The sequence below is a fragment of the Rhinatrema bivittatum genome, chromosome 15 (genome assembly GCF_901001135.1).
Source record: "Rhinatrema bivittatum chromosome 15, aRhiBiv1.1, whole genome shotgun sequence".
Classification (NCBI taxonomy): Eukaryota; Metazoa; Chordata; class Amphibia; order Gymnophiona; family Rhinatrematidae; genus Rhinatrema; species Rhinatrema bivittatum.
The window spans coordinates 78358371-78380500 of NC_042629.1; the positions used below are offsets into that span (position 1 = coordinate 78358371).

Here is a 22130-nt window from a genome sequence, read left to right on the forward strand (position 1 = left end):
ACCAGGGAGAACTGCGAAAGATCGGTTCACATGGTGATGTTCACCTTGAGATCGCTCGGATGGGTCAACAGAAGAGTCACCTGGAACCCACCCAAGAGCTGACCTATTTGGGAGCCTGTTTCGATACCTTGCGAGGCAGTGTCTTTCTGGCCTCGGACCGGGTAGCCAGGTTGCAGAGCCAGATACAGGTGCTTCTTCTCAGACAAACACCCACTGTGTGGCATCATCTGCAAGTGCTGGGATCCATGGCATCCACCTTAGACTTGGTTCCATGGGCGTTCGCCCACTTACGTCCGCTACAGCGTGTGCTGTTGTCACGGTGGAGTCTGGTGTCGGAGCAGTTCCACTTACCCTTGTCTCTGCTTCCAGAGTCCAAAGCCAGTCTGTCATGGTGGCTTTCGCGCGACAATCTGGAGAAGGGGGTGGATTTGAACCCACCGAATTGGCTGATAGTCTCCACCAATGCGAGTCTGTCAGGTTGGGGAGCTGCGTGCGACACCAGATCCGCCCAAGGGCTTTGGTCTCCAACAGAGGGCTCGTGGTCCATCAATTGTCTCGAGACAAGAGTGGTACGTCTTGCCCTATAAGCGTTTCTACCCTGGATTCAGGGATTCATGGTTCGAGTGTTCTCCGACAATGTGACGACGGTGGCCTACATCAACCGACAGGGTGGGACGAGAAGTCCTGCGGTGGCGCTCGAAGCATGTCTTCTGTTCGCTTGGGCGGAGCGTCATCTCGGGGGAATTGCCATGTCGCAGGCATGGACAACGTGCAGGCGGATTTTCTCAGCAGGCGACAGCTCGACCCGGGAGAGTGGAAACTGTCTCCCGAAGCATGGAACCGCATTTGTGCGTGCTGCACGAGTTTGCTATTGGCCTGTTGAAATATGAGTCAGCCTGTAGTTTGTTAATCACCCATAAGTGAGGACTACCATCCTGCTTGTCCTGTGAGAAAGCAGAGTTGCTTACCTGTAACAGGTGTTCTCCCAGGACAGCAGGATGTTAGTCCTCAAGAAACCCACCCACCACCCCGCTGAATTGGGTCCTCTTATGTTTTATTTTATTTTTCGCTTGCACTTTTTGCTACAAACGAGACTGAAAGGAGACACCTGTGGACACAGGGATCATGGCATGCTGGGCATGCTCAGTGTGCCAGTCAAATGTTTCTAGAAACATTGACAGAAAAGTTTTCCGTGATAGCTCTCCATCCAGTGATGTCACCCATATGTGAGGACTACATCCTGCTGTCCTGGGAGAACACCTGATACAGGTAAGCAACTCTGCTCTCTTCTTAGTCTTAGAGCTAAAGGGCAAATGCTGCCAATGGGTGTGGTCAGTGGGTGCTCTTTCTGCTTTTGAGCACTGGCGGATGGTGCCTGTCCCACCATAACCCTTCTATTTCCTGCTCTAGTCTTGACTAGAGGAATTTAAAAGAAGTAAAAAACAAAATAAAACTTCTTTGATTTTAATTAATATACAGAAACAAGACTTTGCCTGACTGATGATAAAACTGAAAAATGACATTTGGATTAAGTGTAGCTGTAATTTATTACATAAAAATCTTTTATTTGACATGTGATTAGTTGCTGGAAGCATCAGTCAATCTGACTAGTTTAAATATGTCGGGAAATGCAATGCATTGAGCGACTCTGCTGTCCCCCGTCTCTGCTGTCACTGTCTGTCCGCCACTCACCAATGTACACATTCTGCTGGTAGGGGTAGACAGCTGACTTGATAGATTTTAATGATTAATTACTTATGCAATGTACACAGATACAGAGTATATGGTTGTATCCCTTTCATTAGGAAGAGAGGCTGGGGAGTGGAAGCAGAATATTGCTTGTGTGGGCATCGCTTGGCACAAAGTGTAAAAGAGTATGTGAACATGGGCCCAGGGAATGAGGCTTCAGGACTGTCGCAGGACCATGGACCCCTCCAGCACCAAAGTTTTCGGCATGATTGAGGGAGATCAGAATAGTAACAGAATTCAGGCAAATCTGTGACAAGCACAAGTAAAAGAATAAGGAGAAAACCAGAAATCAGCTGGATTCTGATTTCTGGTTTTCTCCAGGAATTAAATTGAGAAGATTAGATGGGCCTCACAGTCTTCATCTGCCTCATATGTTATGGTCCTCTGTTTCTATGAACTAGACCGGAATGCACGTCTGCAAAACTTTATCTTGTATGCACCCTTGTCACTCATGTGCAAAGCAGTGATGGTTGTAGATTTCTGTAGGCTGCACACAATCACGATCAAGTCATTTATATCTGACGGGTCTCTTACCTGTACACGGTGAGCACTCTGAGAGACTGCACATACCTCACCCTGTCTCATGCTTGTCTGAAGAGTAGCTGTAGATGACCTTGCTGTGAGACAAGGACAACAGCTTGGTCTGCTATACAGATTCAAGAAATACAGACAGGGATAGATAAATCTTTGGTGGAGATTGAGGATGCATTGCTGTGTCTGTGGGGAAGGAAATGTGCCATGGTCCTTTTTGGAGTGTAAAGGGAATAGCCACTGCTTGTTGCTGGCATCAGGAGCATGGGATTTGTTTAGTGTTTGGGGACTTGCCCCAGGTTCTTATGGCCTGGATTGGCCACTGTTGGACACAGGATGCTGGGCTTGATGGGACCCTAGGTCTGACCCAGTATGGCACGTTCTTATGTTCTTATGGCCATTCCAGGTTCCCCTTACATTTTTTGTTTTTCTTCTTTGCTCACAAGGCTGAGTGGAAGGAGAAAGTGGCATTTCAGGAGCGGAGGAGTAGCCTATAGTTAGAACAGCAGGCTGAGAACCAAGGAAGCCAGGGTTCAAATCCTGCTGCTGCTCCTTGTGACTTTGCCACTTCACCTTCCATTGCCTCAAACCTAGGGGTCATTTAGTAAGCATTTTCCCCATAGACTTCAAAATAGGTGAAAACCTTTAGTAAATAAGCCCCTTAGATTGTGAGCTATCACTTCAGCTCCCTGAGCTTCTGTATGATATCATTTGAGTCTTTTTTTTGTTTGTTTTTTTAATCATTAATGATGAAAATGTGGGGTATTAAAATGTTATTTAGCATTGCAGGAGTGTAGACAGTTGTTAAGAGATGAAAGTGAAACTCCAAAACAACTGGATGGATCTGTACCTTTTCCCCTAAGGAAACCAGGAGATGAAACAAAATCATTACGTGCAGCTCCTACTGCCCACCAAACTGGGAGTCTTGGATACCAGATGCAGATTGATCCCTTGTCTCATAGCAAGAGAGCCCATAAATCAATAACTGGCCACATGCAGATATGTGCCTCTCCACTTCTTGTGTCCTGTCAGCAGAGCAATCTACAGGGAAGGAATAAGGTGCACAGGCAGAACTATGTGTGAGGTTCTCAGTACTGGACTAGCAGAGGGTATGGTAGGGCAGGAGTGAAGCCTTCTAGAGGAGCTATCAGGTGGCAAACTTGTACAGTTTGGTCTACAGTTGATCACTTCCCTGGGAACCAAACCTCCATATCTTGTTTTTTACTCTCAGATTCTGGAGGATCCAGGTGGCGGGACTATGGGGCATTAGCAATCATTATGACTGGGATTGCATTTGGCTTTCATCAGCTGTATAAGGTGAGTGCTCCTCAACACATATGTTTGCTGTTTTATGGCAGGGGAATTTCCCTGTTTTACGGGGCTGTTTATTCTCCTCAATGTTAGAGTAGGATGTTTTAGTTGCAGGCTGTATTATACTGGGGAGGGGACACAGGGATATCGTTCCTCATGCCATCTGCACTTTGAAGCTAATTCTTTTTGGCATTTGCCTCTGGTATGGCTCAGGTATAGTTACTGGGGCAGGAGACCTTTTTCTTACCCCAACCTTCAAGACTGTGTCTTCTCTTCCAGAAATACCTTCTACCCCTCATCATGGGAGGGCAAGAGGACAGGAAGCAGATGCAGAGGATTGAGTCCAATATTTCCCAGATGAGCAGCAGTGTAACACAGACAGGTAAAGATAAACGACTCCCATCAATCCACCCCCAGCCCTCCTCTTTACAAACAACCCCCAAACCCAGCTCTGCTTTATGTGCTAACTTCATTTATCTCGTCGGAAAATCTGTTCACATTTGCAAATGAAGCTGCCGTCATTTTGCTGTAATTTGAAATTGCTTGTTTACTGTCGGCGCGGTCTCAATTAATTATGTTTTTACGGAAAGGCTCCCAACCTCAGAATATTAATAAGGGCAATGAAGTGACAGCTACTGATGGCTGGAAAGTTCAGCTTTCGTTTCTGCTTGTCTGAGGTTTTCAGCTGTGAGCATCAGAATTTGTGGAAGCTCAGGAGTATCTGTAATTACTGACTGATTCCTTCTCAAAATGACTGCGGGGATCCGAGGGCCTCCCTCATCCCTAAAGCTGTGCAGGGTTAACAAAACAAGATATGCAAAGTAGCAGTAAAAAAAAAAAGGAAAGCCAGAACAGTTTTCATATATGTGGCAGAATTTTAACTAAGAATTCTTTATGGCAGCCATAGTAGAGTAAGCATGCTGGTTGGCACAAGGAGAAGTATGTGATGATAAACCATTGCTGCCATGCTGGCCCTCAGGACAAGGGTGCATGTTGATGATGCTGGCAAGCCTCTCAAAAAATGAAACCCCTTTACAATGCCATAGGCATAGGAGCAAGAAAGAAGAGTATCACTTCTGCTATACAAACTCTTTACCCCTCTTCTCCCATTGGGCAACTTCCTATGTTGATGGGCCTGAAAGGTTGTGGGTCTCACCATTGCTCTTCTAAATTTCCTTAAATACCATATGAAGAAAAAAGGGGTAGCCACAGAGCCAAGGTGGGAGGGGTGGTTCTGTCATGAAGCAGGGTGAGACAGCGGCCTCAGGCAGCAAAATTTTGGAGTGGCAAAAAGTACCTCTCCAAAACATCCCTGCCGCGGCTGCCTCATCCTGCCTACAAAGACAACCTGCAGCACCTGTTGGTGACATCCTGCGGGGAGATTGGGAATCCCGTGGGCAGGAGTGGTGCAGTTTCGTGATGCAACCATGGGATTCTCTCCTGCACACAGTTTCAGTGATGCGCCAGCAGGGTTCTCATCCCCCAGTGGGCAGAAAGAAGGCATGAGGCCAGGCATGAAACGAAAAGAGGCAGGTGAGTGCATGAGAAAGAACTTTGTCCTCTTCCATCTACTTAGTTCCCCTTTCTTCTTAGAGAGAAGTGAAGGGAATTGGGGGGGCTTAGCTGAGTGAAGAGGAAGTTTTCGCTCATCCTTCTTCCCTCCCCTTCACATAGCTCTGCTCTCTTTCCCTTTTCTTTTCACTAAGAAGGGAGGGGAGAGAATGAGTGAGTGACCAGGAGGAGAACGGAGTGGAGTTGGGTGGGAGGTGAAGGGGATGGAGGAGGTGTGAGGAGAGAAGGGGAAGAGGAGGGAGTAGATGAGAGAGAGGGGAGGGGAGTGGAAGGGAGGATATGTGAGGAACGAGAAGGGAGGAGGTGTGGTGGGGGGAGACAGCTAGGGAGGATGAATGGGAGAAGGGAGGGAAGAGGGAGGATGATTTGGGGAAGGGAAGAGGCGTGAAAGAAGGGAGGATGTGTGTTAGGGGAGGAAGGGAAAGGGAGGAGGAATTAGGGAAGTAAGGAGGTGTGAAGGAGGGAAGAAGAAGGGAGGAGGTATTTGTTTTGATGTTAATTTATGTCATGCACTAAACTGAAAAATGATTCTGTGTGTCTTTTGTAAACCACCTTGCAATGTTGATAGGTGGTATATAAATGTAATAAATGTGTGGGGAGGCAAGGGGAAGTGGAGGATGTGTGAGTGAAGAGAGGAAACAAAGGTGTGAGGGAAACCTAGAAAAGGGGGAGAGGGATGGGAAGTAGGAAATGTAAGGAAAAGAGCTGTGAGGGGAGGGAAAGACCGAAGGGGGTTGAGTGAGTGAGAGGTGGAGGCTGCTACAGCTTGTGTGTTAGAGGGGGAGGAAAATATATGTGTGAGCATGTGAGAGAGTGCGAGTGAACCTATATGCAAGTATGTGTGTGAGAATGAATGTGTGTTAGTGGGTGTATGTAGAAGCAAGAACAAAGTCCTACATTTAATCCAAGACAATCTCCGGATTACTGGAAATCAAAACTTTCCAAGTATGGAGAGTGGGAAATTTCTTTTATCCTTATTAGTTTAATTATTGAATGTTATTTGATGTCTGCTCTTTTTAAATATTTTATTGGGAAATTTTAAAAAAATTTTATGAATTTAATTATTGAATATTCTATTTGTCTGCTATTTAGAAATATTATTTTTCTTAGTATGTTTTTACTATTTTATATTTCTTGATTGTTTTATGAGGAATGGTGATGCTTTTGTTTTTCCATTGTTGCACTACATACAGAGCCTGGCTTGTCACAATTTCCAGTTCAGTTTTTGTCTGCATGTTTCTGTTTGTACTTTATGGTCTCTTTATTCTGTATTTGATGATGGTCTGTCTGTGTTCTGCCTGTGTGACCAAGGCAAGGAATTCTACTACTGTGTAGTTTCTGTGTAGGAGTCTACAGCAGCTTGGCTTGTTCCTTTTTTCCTAATAGGAGGTGTATTGGTGTTTTTGGGCATTGTGTAATATTTGCAGTATTGCTTTTTCATAGATAGGGTTGTTACTATTTGAGTCCTGGCAGTTAGAACTGTTTTGGTATGGGAGGTTTACTATATTGTAATTTGTAATTGTTTACTCATGGCCTTTTGAGGGCTAAGCTCGCATCTAACGCACTTCACAATAGGCCTAATACCACATGGGTACCAAATGCTTTTTTTTTGTTTTTTTGCAGGGTTGCCTGGTTGGTACCATAGCAGTGGTGGAAGGCAGATTGTAGAGTTCTTGCCAGCTTCCTAGAATTATCATTAGCACTCTATTTGCCACTCTTCTGGGATCCTGACCCCCTATGTCCCCCTTTCCCTAGCAGTTTAGCATTTCAAATAGCCAAAAGGGCTAGACAGGGGGGATTTCCACCCCCCTTTTATATTTTCATGCTGATTTGACCTTTGCTGGGGGGGGCGCACACGCGCTGTTTCCTCACCTCAGGCAGCTGATTGTCTTGAGCCACCCTTACAAGGTATTTTGGGGGAGTTTCTTCATTTGCTGCCCTGGATGATGCCCAGGTAGGACGGGAAAGCTGACAGCACATAATAAAAGGGGAGAAGGGAGATAGTAGACCAGGGATTCTCAACCCAGTTCTTGGGACACACTTAGCCAGTCAGGTTTTCAGGATATCCTTAATGAGAGAGATTTGCATGCCCTCCCTCCATTGTATACAGATCTCTCATGCATATTCATTGTGGATATTCTGAAAACCTGACTGGCTAGGTGTGTCCCAAGGGCTGGGTTGAGAACCACTGTAGTAAATGGGCAGCAGAAAAAGACCATCCAGACTGCCCAGTAATTCTATCCACACTGCTAAGTATAAATCCCAAATGCCAGCCACAGAGTGTGACCATCTGCAAAATTTCTCTTTTGTATTCCACCATCTTGGGTAGAAGATCTGGCTTTTTTTCAAGAGCTTTCAATACTTATTTTATTTATTTATTTATTTATTTTGATTTTTTCTATACCGGCATTCGTGATAACATCACATCAAGCCGGTTTACAGTAAACAATGGGGTAATAACCGGAACATAGAACAAAATATGTAATATACATATTATAAATACATATTATAAATACAGTTACAATAAACAAGGATACGTACAACTAGGAGTAAGAAGAAGAAAAGATAGGAACTTTAACATGTTGTATTAACCTGTAGAATGGTAAGGTTTCCAAAGATGGAAGTGAATGATTTACAATGAATTGTTCAGTTCAAAAATGCAGTTTTTAACAATAAGGAAGAAATCATAAATAATGAAGATTCTGGATGTTTATAAAGTGTAGGGGAAAATTATCAGGGTAGTTATAAAAGAAAATTGTTGCTTGGAATTTGAATATCGGAGAGAATTGTTTTTAGACTGAGTCTGGGAAGGCTTGTTTGAAAAGCCATGTTTTGAGTTTTTTTCTAAATGTCAATAAGCAGGGTTCTTGTCTAAGTTCCGTTGGTATGGAATTCCAAAGAGTGGGTCCTGCTGTGGAGAAAGCCCTATCTCTATAAGTTATATGGAGGGAAGTTTTGGAAGGTGGTACCTGCAGAGACTCTTTGTAGTACTCTCTTATGGGTCTGGAGGAAGTATGCTTTATGAAAGGGATTTGTAGGTTGAGAGGAGCGATTTGTTGGATGGATTTATAGATTATGGTGATTGACTTATAAAGAATTCTGAAATGGATTGGCAGCCAGTGTAAATCTTTAAGGATCGGGGTGATGTGCTCTCTTCTCCTTGTATTTGTTAGAATTCTAGCTGCCGTATTTTGAACCATTTGTAGCGGTTTAGTGTGTGCTGATGGGGTACCTAATAATAAAGAATTGCAATAGTCTAACTTGGAGAAGATTATTGCTTGTAGGATAGTCCTGTAGTCATGGATGTGGAACAGAGGTCTTATTCTTTTTGGAACATTCAGTTTATGAAAGCAGTCTTTAGTGGTTTGGTTTATGAATGCTTTTAAGTTAAGCCTGTTATCGATGATTGCGCCCAAATCTCTTACTTTTGTTGTTTGTAGATTAGTTGGAGGGATTGTAGGGGTGTGGCTAATCTCAGATGATATTAGAAGGAGTTCCGTTTTTGAGGAATTTAGGATTAAATTCATACTGGAAAGGAGGGAGTTGATTTCTTGCAGATAATATTCCCAAAGATCGAGGGTTTTTTTAATGGATTCTTTAATTGGTATCACAATCTGGACATCCCATTTTCCCATTAGCAATGCTTTCTGGGGACGATGCAGAACTTTTCCCAAGAATACAGAGCTGTGCTCTGTATGCCTGCGTGGTCATTCTGCGAGAATCTCCTCATCTTTTTAGTTTTTGTTTTTGTTTCTTCTGCGCAGCTACGGTCATGCTCAACTTTTTCTCACGCCTATATTTTATTCTCTCTTTATCTGCTCACTTCTGAGCACTCCAAAACATCACTCTTAAGTGCTGAGATGGCACTGAAGGCACCAGGATTTAAATTATGCCAATATGGCAAAATTATGTCCGTATCAGACGGACATACCGTATTTTTCGCTCCATAAGACACACTTTTTTTCCCCCAAAAGTGGGGGAAAAATGTCTGTGTCTTTCGGAGCGAATATAAAAAAAAAAATTAATGAACTGCAACCCCCAGTGGGGGTCCTGGGAGCTATCTCCCTCTCTCGGGCATTTGGCTGCCAGTAATCAAAATGGTGCCGATGGTCCTGTGCCTTTACTATGTGACAGGGGCTACCGGTGCCATTGGTCGGCCCCTGTCACATGGTAGGAGCAATGGATGGCCAGCGCCAAAGATGCCCGAGAGGAGAGGATCGCTCCCAGGACCCCCATTGGACCACCAGGGGAGTTTTGGCAAGTCTTGGGGGGGGGGGGGGTCAGGAGGGTGGGGAGTTGTAGTTAATTAAATCTGAAAGGTTGGAGTGGGTTGGTTTTTTTTTTTCACAAAATAGCATGATAAAAGTTTTCTGATCGGGGGAGTGGACCGAAATGGCCCTCCCTGGACTGAAAATGAACCGGGGACGAAAAAAAAGTGTATGCACACCCATCGCTCCATAAGACGCACAGACGTCCGGAACGGAGCTGGTTTAGCACACCTTTTTTTTTTTTTTTTTTTTAATTTTCCCCCTTTGAACCCTAGGTGCATCTTATGGTCAGGTGTGTCTTATGGAGTGAAAAATACAGTAATTATTGCTACATTTGCCTCGGTCCAGCCCATGACCAAGCATCCTGCCGCAATGTATTATCCACTATGATGCCTAGATCTCTTTCCTGGGTGGTAGCTCCTAATATGGAACCTAACATTGTGTAACTATAGCATGGCTTATTTTTCCCTATTTGCACCACTTTGCATTTATCCACATTAAATTTCTTCTGCCATTTGGATGTCAAATTTTCCAGTCTCACAAAGTCCTCCTGCAATTTATCACAATCTGTTTGTTATTTAACTACTCTGAATAATTTTGTATCATCAGCAGCACTGCCAAAGAAAACAGAAATCTCGGACTGGAGGAAAAGAGGTAGCCTCACATACAATGTCACAGATATCTGACATTCTAAAAAAAACTTTTCCAATCAATGCCTGACAAACCCAGAGACCAGAATTCATCAACTGAATCTGACGATAACATCTCCACAAGTTCACTACCATCTTCCCTCCCAGAATCTGAAGGTGCAGAAGAAGCCACGGGTCATGACCCTAGCCCAGGGGTCAGGAACCTTTTTGGCTGAGAGAGCCATAAATGCCACATATTTTAAAATGTAATTCCATGAGAGCCATACAATATGTTTAAAACTAAATATAAGTAAATGTGTGCATTTTATGTAAGATCACACTTTTAAAGTACAATAAGTCTCTGAAAATATTACACCAGGCCTTAAGACACCAATACATCTCCTATTAGGAAAACGGACCAAGTCAGGCTGCTATAGAGTCCTACACAGAAACTACACGCCAGCAGAAAACCTCACCTGAATCACGTACTGTCCCTCACCTAACATAGAATAAAGAGACCAAAACGCATAACAAGAAGCATGCAGAAAAAACTGAATTGGAAACTGCAACAAGCCAGAGTCTCTGTATGCAGTGTAACAAAGGAAAAAAGAAACATCACCCATCCTTATAAAACAAATCAAGAAATATAAAATCATCAGCAGTAAAACTGTACTAACAAAAAGAACATATTTCGAAACAGCTAATGAGTGGAATATCCAATAATTAAAAACACATATAAAACATTTCCAGATACCAACAAAATATTTCAAAATAGCAGACACAAAGACCCAGTAATGAAAAATAATGATACAGACATTTTTTTGCTCTGCATACCTGGGAACGTTTGATATCCAGGTGTCCTGAGATTGTTCTGAATTAGCAGGAGGTGGGGTGGTTTGCTTGGAACTTTCTCCTCTCTCAGTCACATACCAGCGCTCTCTCTCACACTGGCTCTCAATGACACACCTATACACACATGCTCTCAGTCACTCACATATACAAATGTTTTTTCTCTCTCACTTATATAGGCTCTTAATTACACATTTACACACATGCTGTCTATCTTTTCACGCTTACACACACACAGGCTTTCAATCACATAAATACATGCTGTCTTTTTCTCTCACACACAGACTCTCATTCACATGCTTACAAACATGTCCTCTCTTTCTCTCATTTACACACAGGCTCTCAATCACATACTCACATGCTCCCTCACCTAAATCAGCTCTCAATCACACACAGACACACATGGTCTCTCTCTCTCATTTAAACACAGGCTCTCAATCACATACTCACATGCTCCATCACCTAAACCAGCTCTCAATCACACACAGACACACATGATCTCTCTCTTACTTATACACACAGGCTCTTAATCATACATACACATGATTTCTCTCACACACAAAGGATCTCAATCATACACACATACTCTTTCACACAAACAGGTTTTCAATCACAAACTTACACATACAGGTTCCCAATGGTAAACTTACATTCATGCTCTCTCTCTCTCTCTCACAGGCAGGCTCTCAATCACAGACATACTCTCTTTCACATGTACAGGCTCTCAAACATTCACATACATGCAATCTCTCACTCTCTCACACAAACACACACACACACACACGCCCCCCCCCCCCTCGCGGCCCGGAAGAGGAAGTGGAGAGTATCGGGTGCCTGCGCGGCAAGAAGAGGCCACGCTAGTGCGCTCGGCATCGGCCCGAAGAAAAGAAGACTGCAGCGCGGCTCGCAGGAAAATGAAGAGGTTCAGCCGCGGCCGATGGGACTCCGCCTCCGCGAGGGCTGAAAATGAAGAGGTTAGCGTTGGGAGGAGGCTGCTGCTGCTGCTGCGAGTTCCCAGGGTGGGGGAGAGAGAGAGTGAATGAGCGAGCAAACATGCTTGCTCGCTCATTCACTCTCTCTCTCCCCCACCCCGGGAACTCGCGGCAGCAGCAGCAGCCTCCTCCCAACGCTAACCTCTTCATTTTCAGCCCTCGCGGAGGCGGAGTCCCATCGGCCGCGGCTGAACCTCTTCATTTTCCTGCGAGCCGCGCTGCAGTCTTCTTTTCTTCGGGCCGATGCCGAGCGCACTAGCGTGGCCTCTTCTTGCCGCGCAGGCACCCGATACTCTCCACTTCCTCTTCCGGGCCGCGAGGGGGGGGGGGGGGCGAAGAGAGCACGCCGGTGCCGCTGACTCCAGCTGTCCTGCCGCGTTCCACCCGGGCTGACAGCATTTTAAGCCCGGGCGGAGGAGGACCGGGGAGCAGCTGGGTCAGCGGGAAAGTGTGGCGACTGTCTGCGAGCCAGATGCAGCCCTCAAAAGAGCCATATCTGGCTCGCGAGCCATGGGTTCCCGACCCCTGCCCTAGCCCAACAAATTCGGAAAGGGAATTTAATATACATGCTTCTCACAGGACAAGCAGGATGGTAGTCCTCACATATGGGTGACATCATCAGGATGGAGCCCAATCACTGAACTCTTTTGTCAAAGTTTCTAGAACTTTGACTGGCACCTACTGGGCATAACAATGGTTTCCATGAACAGTCAAATGGTTTACATTAATAACTGTATTATTTCCCATAGCTTTGATTGGAAATCCAATCTCTTCTCCAGCAACAAGCAATAGAGCCAATCCCAGCATGCCTTGGGTTTCTATTTCTGATACTTCTTTTTTTCCAACAAACATATACCAAGAGAAATTCAAAATGAACTCATTCAGCTCGATCTTGCCATATATAGAAGGACAAATGGATGTGTGCTTTGGATCTAAAGGACGCATACGCTCACATACCCATCCAGTTCCAAGTGGATACTTCCCACTACTATTATAGAGTTCTCGCATTTAGCCTCTTGTCAGCCATGAGGATCTGCACAAAATGACTTGTGGTAGTGGCAGCTTAGCTCCGTCACAAGGTAATACAAGTCTTTCTGCATTTGGATGAATGGCTTATTACAGTGAACTCAAGGGACAAAGTGCTCCATTCTCTGAACTTTACCATAGCTCTTCTACACTGCTTAGGTTTCTGATCAACTTTGAAAAATCAAGCATGAAGCCCACTCAAATGCATTGGGTCTTGGATAGACTTGATACAGGAAATAGCATGACATTGTTCTTCCACAACCTCCTCTGCCGGATGGCTCCTGATAGTTCTTGGTCTCATGGCAGCAGCCATCCATATGGTTCCATTGACCCATCTTCACATCCGCTACCTCTAGTAGGGCCTACATACTGTTGCATTCGTGCCTCTTCTCGCCCTTCGCTCCACCCTCTCTACCTTAGAAGCGACTCCCTTCGGCTCTGATGGACAGCTGCAGCCACGGCTTCTCTCTGCCTCTTGGTCCCGGTGTCCCCGGGCTGGCTTGACGCTACGGATCCGCCATGTTCCTGATGACGTAAGGGCACGCACACGCGTGCTCCAGATTTTGTACCAGCAAGGGCGCGAACCTCGGGGGTTCGCGCCCTTGCTGGTACAAAGAACTCCAACAGGACTTGCTTCGGCAGTCCACGATACTTGCAAACAATGAAACAACGATCTGAGTTAGCGAGGGGAAGCCTTCCCCACTGCTCGGCCTTTTCAAACTTACCAGGAGTACCTGCTCCACAGGCGCTCCGCTCTCTCTTCTTGATTTCAGATTGCCGGAATACTCAGAAGACTCCTCATTGCTTGGAAGCGATCGTGGATGTGAACACAGTGAGTTCTGTTGCACATAGGAATTGGTACTCGCTCCACGAGGGCCTACATTCCTATAGCTCTGAAGACTCCCTTCCATCTAAGACGTTATCGCAGGTACGGAGATCGAGAGTTACATTGGCAAGATTGCAGATAGGAACCGGTACTCGCTCCATGAGGGCCCATGTTCCTAGAATCCTTTACAGACTTTCTTCTACTCTAGAAGCCATTTCATATACAGCTATTGTGAGTTCTTATTACAGACTATTTATGGGAACCAGTGCTCGCCTATGGCTCCTGTTCCTAAATATACTGAAGACTCTCTTTGACATAGAAGACCATTACAGACATCTACTGTTGTGAGTGTACCATCTTGTATCCAGTATACCCTGTCTACTCATTACTTCTAGTCTCTCTCTACAGCTCAGCAACCCAGAGATTATATTCCAGTATCAGAAGGACTTCAGCCCTGCCGAATACATCGACTCACTACTGCCACCTTCGGTGGTCCAGCTTCCAGCCTAATAAAGACTATTGTGTTATTTCATATTCTAGCCTAGCCGGTGGTTCCTCTCAGGATCTCCTCCTAGGGGTGCTGTCATCTGCCATTGGCCCAGGGATTCACCATTTCCTCCAAGTGGTCATTCCTTACACTACTATCACTCTGTGGGAGTCATCCACTACAGACCACTAACACCGCTCACGGAAGTATTATATATATAACAGATTGCCACTCCGTAGCGGATGCATGATAGATTGCTATCTCAGCAGCGAAGTGCAATATACCTATTGTTAGCTCCTCTTCTCAGAAGAGTATCATTGTACAGATTGTCAGCTCCTTTTCTCTGGGGAGTTGATCCATACAGAGTGCTAACTCCCTAGCAAGAACCATATCAGATTGCTAACTACTTTCTTTACAGGAGCATCTACAGCAGTTCGCTGTCCTCCTGACGGGGTACGCATTACACATAGCTAACTCCTCCCCTCTGGAGGAGCAGATCACGACAGATTGCTAACTCCTTCTTTCAAGAGTAAAGCAGAACAGATTGCTAACTCCGCCCTCTTGGCTGGGTGAGTGGCAACAGATTACTAACTCCTCCCCTCTGGAGGAGGAAAGTGTTACATATTGCTAACTCCTGCCCCCTGGAGGAGGAGAGCGTTACAATACCTACCCACACTCTAAAAGAAATCTCCCAAACAATCGCACCGACCATCTCTTCAATCATCAACAAATTGCTCGAAGAAGGTGCTCTTCCGACCAACCTAAAAGCAGCCACCATAAAACCAATCTTAAAAAAGAAGAACCTCGACCCCTCAGACCTAAGTAACTACCGCCCAATCTCAAACCTTTCATTCCTTGCAAAGCTAACCGAGAAAGCCGCCCTTAAACAACTGAACGACCACCTTGACACAAACAACATCTTGTACCCATCTCAACACGGCTTCAGAAAAAACATAGCACAGAATCTCTGCTCACCAACCTAACCAACACAATTTTAAGAGGATTCGACCACGGTCAACGGTACGTTCTCATCCTACTCGACCTTTCTGCTGCATTCGACACAGTCGAACACAGTAGCCTAATCACAAGGCTCTCTGAAATAGGCCTATCTGGAAAAACACTACAATGGTTCTCCTCCTTCCTCCAAAACAGAACCTACAAAGTCAACCTAAACAACCACATCTCCGACCCCATCCCCCTTGATACGGGTGTACCCCAAGGTTCCTCACTATCTGCCATCCTTTTCAACATCTACTTACTACCTCTCTGCCAACTTCTATCAGGCCTCTCCATTACCCACTTCCTATATGCCGACGACATTCAGCTAATCATCCCTGTCTCAACCTCCCTTGAAAACACGCTAAAATTCGCCGCCTCAACCATCAACCGAATCAAACACCTACTAAACCAACTTAAGCTCTGCATCAACACCGACAAAACTGAATGTATGCTGATCGAAAGAAAAATCTCCGGCGATCACCTGACCCACCCCATCTTCATAGATAACACCCCCATCAAACTAAGAGAATCCGTCAAAGACCTAGGATTCTGGATCGACCCCTAACTCAACCTCAAAAAACACATCACCACTAAAACAAACGAAGGATTCTACAAACTTTCCATCCTCAAACACCTCAAACCCTTACTCAACCACTCCGACTTCAGAACCATTCTCCAAACCCTGATATTATCTGGCATCGACTACTGCAACTCCCTCCTGTTAGGACTACCTAAATCAGTCATACACCCGCTGCAAATTCTCCAAAACTCCACTGCACGAATCCTCACTGGACTCAAAAGAACAGATCATATCACACCTGTACTGAAGGACCTACATTGGCTCCCCATCGAAAAAAGGATAGAATACAAAGCCCTAACAATCATTCATAACGCTATCCACCACAACAACGCTGACTGCTTCGAACCCCTAATCCAAACCCACCAATCCCAACGATACACCAGATCAACCAACAAATCTCAACTCGAAATCCCACCAACCAGTGCAGCCAAATTAACCACCACCAGGAACAGAGCATTCTCTATAGCCGGACCCCACCTCTGGAACTCCCTCCCATCCAACATCCGGACACAAAGCAACACAACTATGTTCAAAAAATTACTTAAAACATGGCTCTTCAAACGAGCATACAAAGATGGGATTGGATAAACCACAGCACATCCCTACCTTCCCCACCGCCCTCTCCTCCACTCCCACACCTCGCCCCCTCCCACTCCTTGTATACCCCTCCTTTTCCTTTTACTGCTCCCTTCCAGCCCTCCCAACACCCCTGTCCCTCCGATAACACTGTATTCTCCAACTCAGCCTCTTCATATTTAAAGACTATCCACATCTAACGACTCACATACGCTACCTGTAGATACACCTGCTCAATATTATATGTTAAAGTTAACACCTGATTATTTTAGTTAAAGTTATTTGTTTAAGATTTCATTAAATTGTTCTTTGTATCTTGTTGTTTAAAATGTAAACCGGAGTGAAGGCCTCCACCAATACTTCGGTATATAAAAAACCAATAAATAAATAAATACACATACCTAGTGGGATCAACTAGCTCAACCGCTGTCATCTGCAGCGAAACAACAACCATGAAATGGGAGTTATGTTGGTGACTACACCTGCAAGTTTTCAAAGAGGAAGCCTCTCTTCACTCTCTCTTTTATCAAGTGCTTCTAGTGATGGATATCTCCACCAAAGGGTGGCGAGCGCATACCGGAACCCTTCAAACACAAGACATCTGGACTCTTCAAGAGAACCACTATCAAATTAGTCTTCTGGAGTTAAGAGCTATCAGATAGACTCTGTCAGCCTTTGTGCATCTTCTTCAAGAAAACAGTATCCTGATTGAAAAAGACAACCAGGTTGCGATGTTTTACATAAACAAAAAGGGAGGAACAGGATCATGGCCTCTCTCCTAGGAAGTCCTACAGATCTGGAATTGGGTAGAAAGAAATCAAGCTGTTCTACAGGCCACCTACCTGCAGGGCATCTTCAACCTGCTAGCGGATTGTCTCAGCAGAGTATTTCAACCACATAAGTGGCAACGTGTGGATGACATACTCTTCAGCTAATGGGGTCTACCAATGACGGACCTCTTTGCAACACAGTAGAACACAAAACTAAATCAGTTTTGCTCAATTCTGCTAAGCGAACACAGAGTAGCTCAAGATGCTTTTCTCCTCAATTAGGGAGAAAGCCTCATGTATGCTTTTCTAACGTTGCCACTTAATGTCAAAACAATGTAGAAGGTTCTTCAGGACCACACTCATCTGATCCTCATAAGAACATAAATTGCTATGCATCAAGCCCAGCATCCTGTTTCCAACAGAGGCCAAACCAGGCCACAAGAACCTGGCAAGAACCCAAACACCAAGAAGATCCATGCTACTGATGCAATTAATAGCAGTGGCTATTCCCTAAGTTAGCTTGATTAATAGCAGTTAATGGACTTCTCCTCCAAGAACTTATCCAAACCTATTTTGAACCCCCACATGACCCAGACAGATCTAGTCTGCATATCTACTGCAATTTTCCTGTAGTCCTCCCATACAGCTGGGAATGGACCTTGTTTTGTTAACTCAGGAAGACAGACATTGTATCATCCCAACCTCTCGGCTCCCAACCTCACACTTACCTGCAGAGATTGTGGACATACTAGTCTCATCTAGAAAACCTTAAACACAGAAATGGTGTCAATAAAATGCTTTGGACCCATTTTTTGTCACCCTAAATACCTGCTGAAATACTTGCTCCATCTTTCTGACTCTGGCGTCGCCACTTCTTTGGTGCTAGTGCACCTCAGCGTTTTAGTGGCTTATCATACTCAAGTAGATAACTACTCATCCACTGATATCTTGTTTCATGAAGGATCAATAGCATGTCAAGCCTCTGGTACAAAAGCCGCTTGTTCCATGGGAACCCTATGGTTGTTTGCAAACTAATGAAGCTTCCCTTTGAGCTAGTGGAGTCAGCTTCTCTAAAGTACTTGACATAGAAAGTGGTGGTCCTTTTTATAGTGACTTCAACGAGGAGAGTCAATGAACTCCAAGCTCTTGTCCACTATCTTCTGTACTTGCAATTTTTTCACAACAGGGTGGTTCTCCCTACTCATCCAAAGTTTCTTCCGTAGGTCTTCTCTTCTTTCCATATTAATCAATACATTGTATTGCCTACTTCTTTCCTAGGTCCCTTGTGCATGAAGACGAAAGAGCCCTGCATACTCTGGACTGCAAAAGGGCCTTTGCATTTTACAAGAAATTAAATCAGCCACATTGTAAAACCTCCCAACTGTTGATCTCAGCAACCCCAACAGATTAGGAATAGCGGTTGCTGAAGATGGCCGCCGTTAGAGAAGCACACTGAAGAGGGTCTTTCCGATCACAATTTCCTAACTTTTTGCCTTGAAAGTAAAAATGCCTCATACCAAGCGAAAAGCTAGAGTGAGGGAGATTTCCACCTCCTCTCCCTTACCAGAATTTCATCAACCAAAGATTGAGTCTATCTTCGTCGCACCTCCAGAATTACTGCCGGTAGAGAGGGCCGCTGCGGACGCCGACACGGAGCGGGTGTCAGCGCTGCTGCCTGAGGGGGATATCTTTGAGTCCTGGCGCCCCAAGAACTCCCTCTCCTCCTCAAGCTGCTTTTCTGACCATCTCAGCAGCCCGCTCCGACACGAGGAGGAGACTGAGGAGTGGCAGACCGAAAACCTCGGCGAAGGAAGCAGGGTAGGTGCAGCAGGGAATGTTAGGTCCCCGCTGCAGTTGAGGTCTATCTCTCCTAAACAACCTGGGGATGCTTTTACCTTAACTGGAGCTACTGGTCTTGAGAAGAGAGATATGAGCCATATTGAAGTGGGTGATGTGGAGCCCAGGATAGGCCCGGCTGTTTCTCCCCCTCTGGTTAAGGCTGCTATGATAACTATGGATTCTTTATGGTCTGCTCTGATATCTTTGAAATCTGCAATATTTAATTTGACTAAGATTACTTTGGATTCAAATCATCGTATTCTTTCTACCGAAAATACAATTATTTCTCATACTTCAAAGCTGGAATAACTGGAATCTCGAGTTTCAGTGGTAGAGTCTCTTCAGCTTAAATTTGTTCAATCGGAAGCTGTGCATGCAAAAAAAATTGGAAAATATTGAGAACTCCCTGAAATCTCTAAATCTAAGAGTTCTTTACTTTCCCTATGTGAAGTTGATATCACCTTATGAGATGTTCAAAACCTATCTGAAGTTGATATCACCTTATGATATGTTCAAAACCTATCTCATAATTTGAAAATAACTACTGAAGTGCTATCTGTGATATCTAAGATATATTTCCTCCCTATAAAGGAGAATATTGGCTCCAGGGAGCAACCAGCGGATGTCTCATTAAATCTGATGGAATTTTTGGAGTCGTCTTTAGAGACTACTATAACAAAAAGGGCAAATCTTTTAGTAAATTTTGCTCTTCCATCAGATAAAAATATGGTATTATGACTTTTCATGCGTAATTGCTTATTGTTATTTCATTGTGACAAAATTCGGATGTACCCAGATATATCTAGAGCATCTCAAGATAGAAGGAAGAAATTTCTGAATATGCGACCAGAGGTATTATCCAGAGGGGACAAGTTTGTTTTGAAATATCCCTGTAAGAGTATTGTGAATCATTCTAATTTCAATTATATTTTTTTTGAGCCATCGCAACTCTGAGTTTTACCAGACACTCGTACTCAAGGATCCCCAATATTGGGTTCGGGGGATTGATTATGTTTTTCTGGTAGATTCTCTAACTTTCTTTAAGTGAATTTTTACATATCGCACAGTCTGCATCTGTCCCTTCTCTACTTACCTAATTAACAGATAAATATTGTAAATGCTTATTATCTGTATCAGCTCGATACAGTAAAGTGGGGCCGCGGTTACCCTGCTCCTAACCCGCTTTCTACTCACTTTTCAGCCGCGTTAGTCCAATCCGCTATACACTATCCCCTTTAACCCATTCTTACCGCCTCTTTAAATCACCGGGTAACCCCTTCCGCACGCGGCATGTATATCAGAAGTAAACGATCGAATTAGCTATTCCCTCCCATACAGTAACGCGCGCCCCGACTATCGCTATTTTACCCTGCCATTTTGCCCCGCGTTTAACCTGCTAACTTACCGCCTACCCCTTAGTGTTAGAGGCAGGGGTAATGGTAGATGGCAAACTTTCCCCCAAAAGGAAACCTCTAAAAACCTAAAATCCCCTCCTCCTGAAGCGACTCGACATTACTTTTTGTTGTTTTCTTACCTTTTGTTGCTTTTCAGCCCCTTCCCTTCTCTGCCGCCCTTCGGAGGGGGCAGCCGGCGGCGAAAGCAGCTCGCAGCGATCCCCCCCCGCGCAGATCCCGGTTCTCCTGGCTCGGCAACAGCAACAGCAGTACAATGGCCACCAATTAAAGCAACTTGTCCAGTCTGGCACAAGTTTCCATAACCATTCCCCCTTGTATTCACATTCTCCACCTGCAGCCACAGCTAGGGCTCCATCCACCCCAATCCTTCCTTCCTTCCTTCCTGGCTCGGCCAAATTGTGAAGCGGCTTGTGGCTTGCAGCGTCCCCGTCCCCCCCCCGCGCAGGTCCCGGTTCTCCTGGCTCGGCGTGAGGTGAGAGCCCACTGTTCTGTGCCCTCTCCGGCACGAGCGGAGCGAAGCGTTCTTTCGTTGGCTGGAGCGCCCGTTGATTTGGGCGCTCCAGCCAATGAAAGCACATAGACGGGCGCGCGTGACGCAGGCCGTGACGTCACGCGCGCCCGTCTATGTGCTTTCATTGGCCGGAGCGCCCAAATCAACGGGCGCTCCAGCCAACGAAAGAACGCTTCGCTCCGCTCGTGCCGGAGAGGGCACAGAACAGTGGGCTCTCACCTCACGCCGAGCCAGGAGAACCGGGACCTGCGCGGGGGGGGGGACGGGGACGCTGCAAGCCGCTTCACAATTTGGCCAAGCCAGGAAGGAAGGAAGGATTGGGGTGGATGGAGCCCAAGCTGTGGCTGCAGGTGGAGAATGTGAATACAAGGGGGAATGGATATGGAAACTTGTGCCAGACTGGACAAGTTGCTTTAATTGGTGGCCATTGTACTGCTGTTGCCGAGCCAGGAGAACCGGGACCTGCGCGGGGGGGGGGGGGGGGGGGACGGACCGCTGCGAGCCGCTTTCGCCGCCGGCTGCCCCCTCCGGAGGGCGGCAGAGAAGGGAAGGGGCTGAAAAGCAACAAAAGGTAAGTTGGCACATGTCGAGCCGCTTCGGGAGGAGGGGATTTTCGGTTTTTAGGTTTTCATGGGTTAAAGTTGGGATCCGCTTTCTGGTGCCTGTCATTTCAAATGTCATTTGAAATGACAGGTACCAGCGCACCCAGGATACTGTATAGGCGCTATATTAAGCGCCTATACAGTAAAATGGGTTGCGCGGGCCTAACGCTTCGCAGACGCGTCTTGCATTTGCAAGTAATGTAAATAGAGTATCGAGCGGTATGTGATCAGAACTGTGCGTACGGCAAACGAGGGTGCGCCCGGCACTGCCGCACTCTTTCTAACGCGGCCTTACTGTATCGACCCTTATGTGTGTAAGATTCTTTTGCAGTTTATCTGTATTTGTACAAGTGTTTTCTTGTTGTTATATTTGAAAATGCTTAAAATAAAAAATTATAAAAAAAGGAATAGCGGTTGCCAAGTATACTTTGTCTAACTGGCTGGACTGCAAGTTACAAACTCTGTAAAGGCTCATCAAATGAGTGCTATGGCTGCATCTGTTGCTCATCTTTGAGAAGTATCTCTTAGACATATCTGCAAGGCTGCAATTTGGTCTTCCATTCACACCTTTCTGTCATGATAACTTCTCAAAGCCTGA

The 22130-nt window shown here is 45.4% G+C and overlaps 1 protein-coding gene across 2 annotated transcripts in view; it reads left to right on the forward strand.

Moving 5' to 3' along the window:
- The window catches only part of PEX14 (peroxisomal biogenesis factor 14), a 200302-nt gene that overhangs the window by 172660 nt on the left and 5512 nt on the right, over window positions 1-22130 (forward strand). For both annotated transcript variants that reach the window (XM_029579134.1, XM_029579136.1), the window contains exons 5-6: window positions 3512-3597; window positions 3871-3973. In XM_029579134.1, coding sequence (XP_029434994.1) covers window positions 3512-3597; window positions 3871-3973 — 189 coding nt within the window. The remainder of the gene's footprint in view (window positions 1-3511; window positions 3598-3870; window positions 3974-22130) is intronic.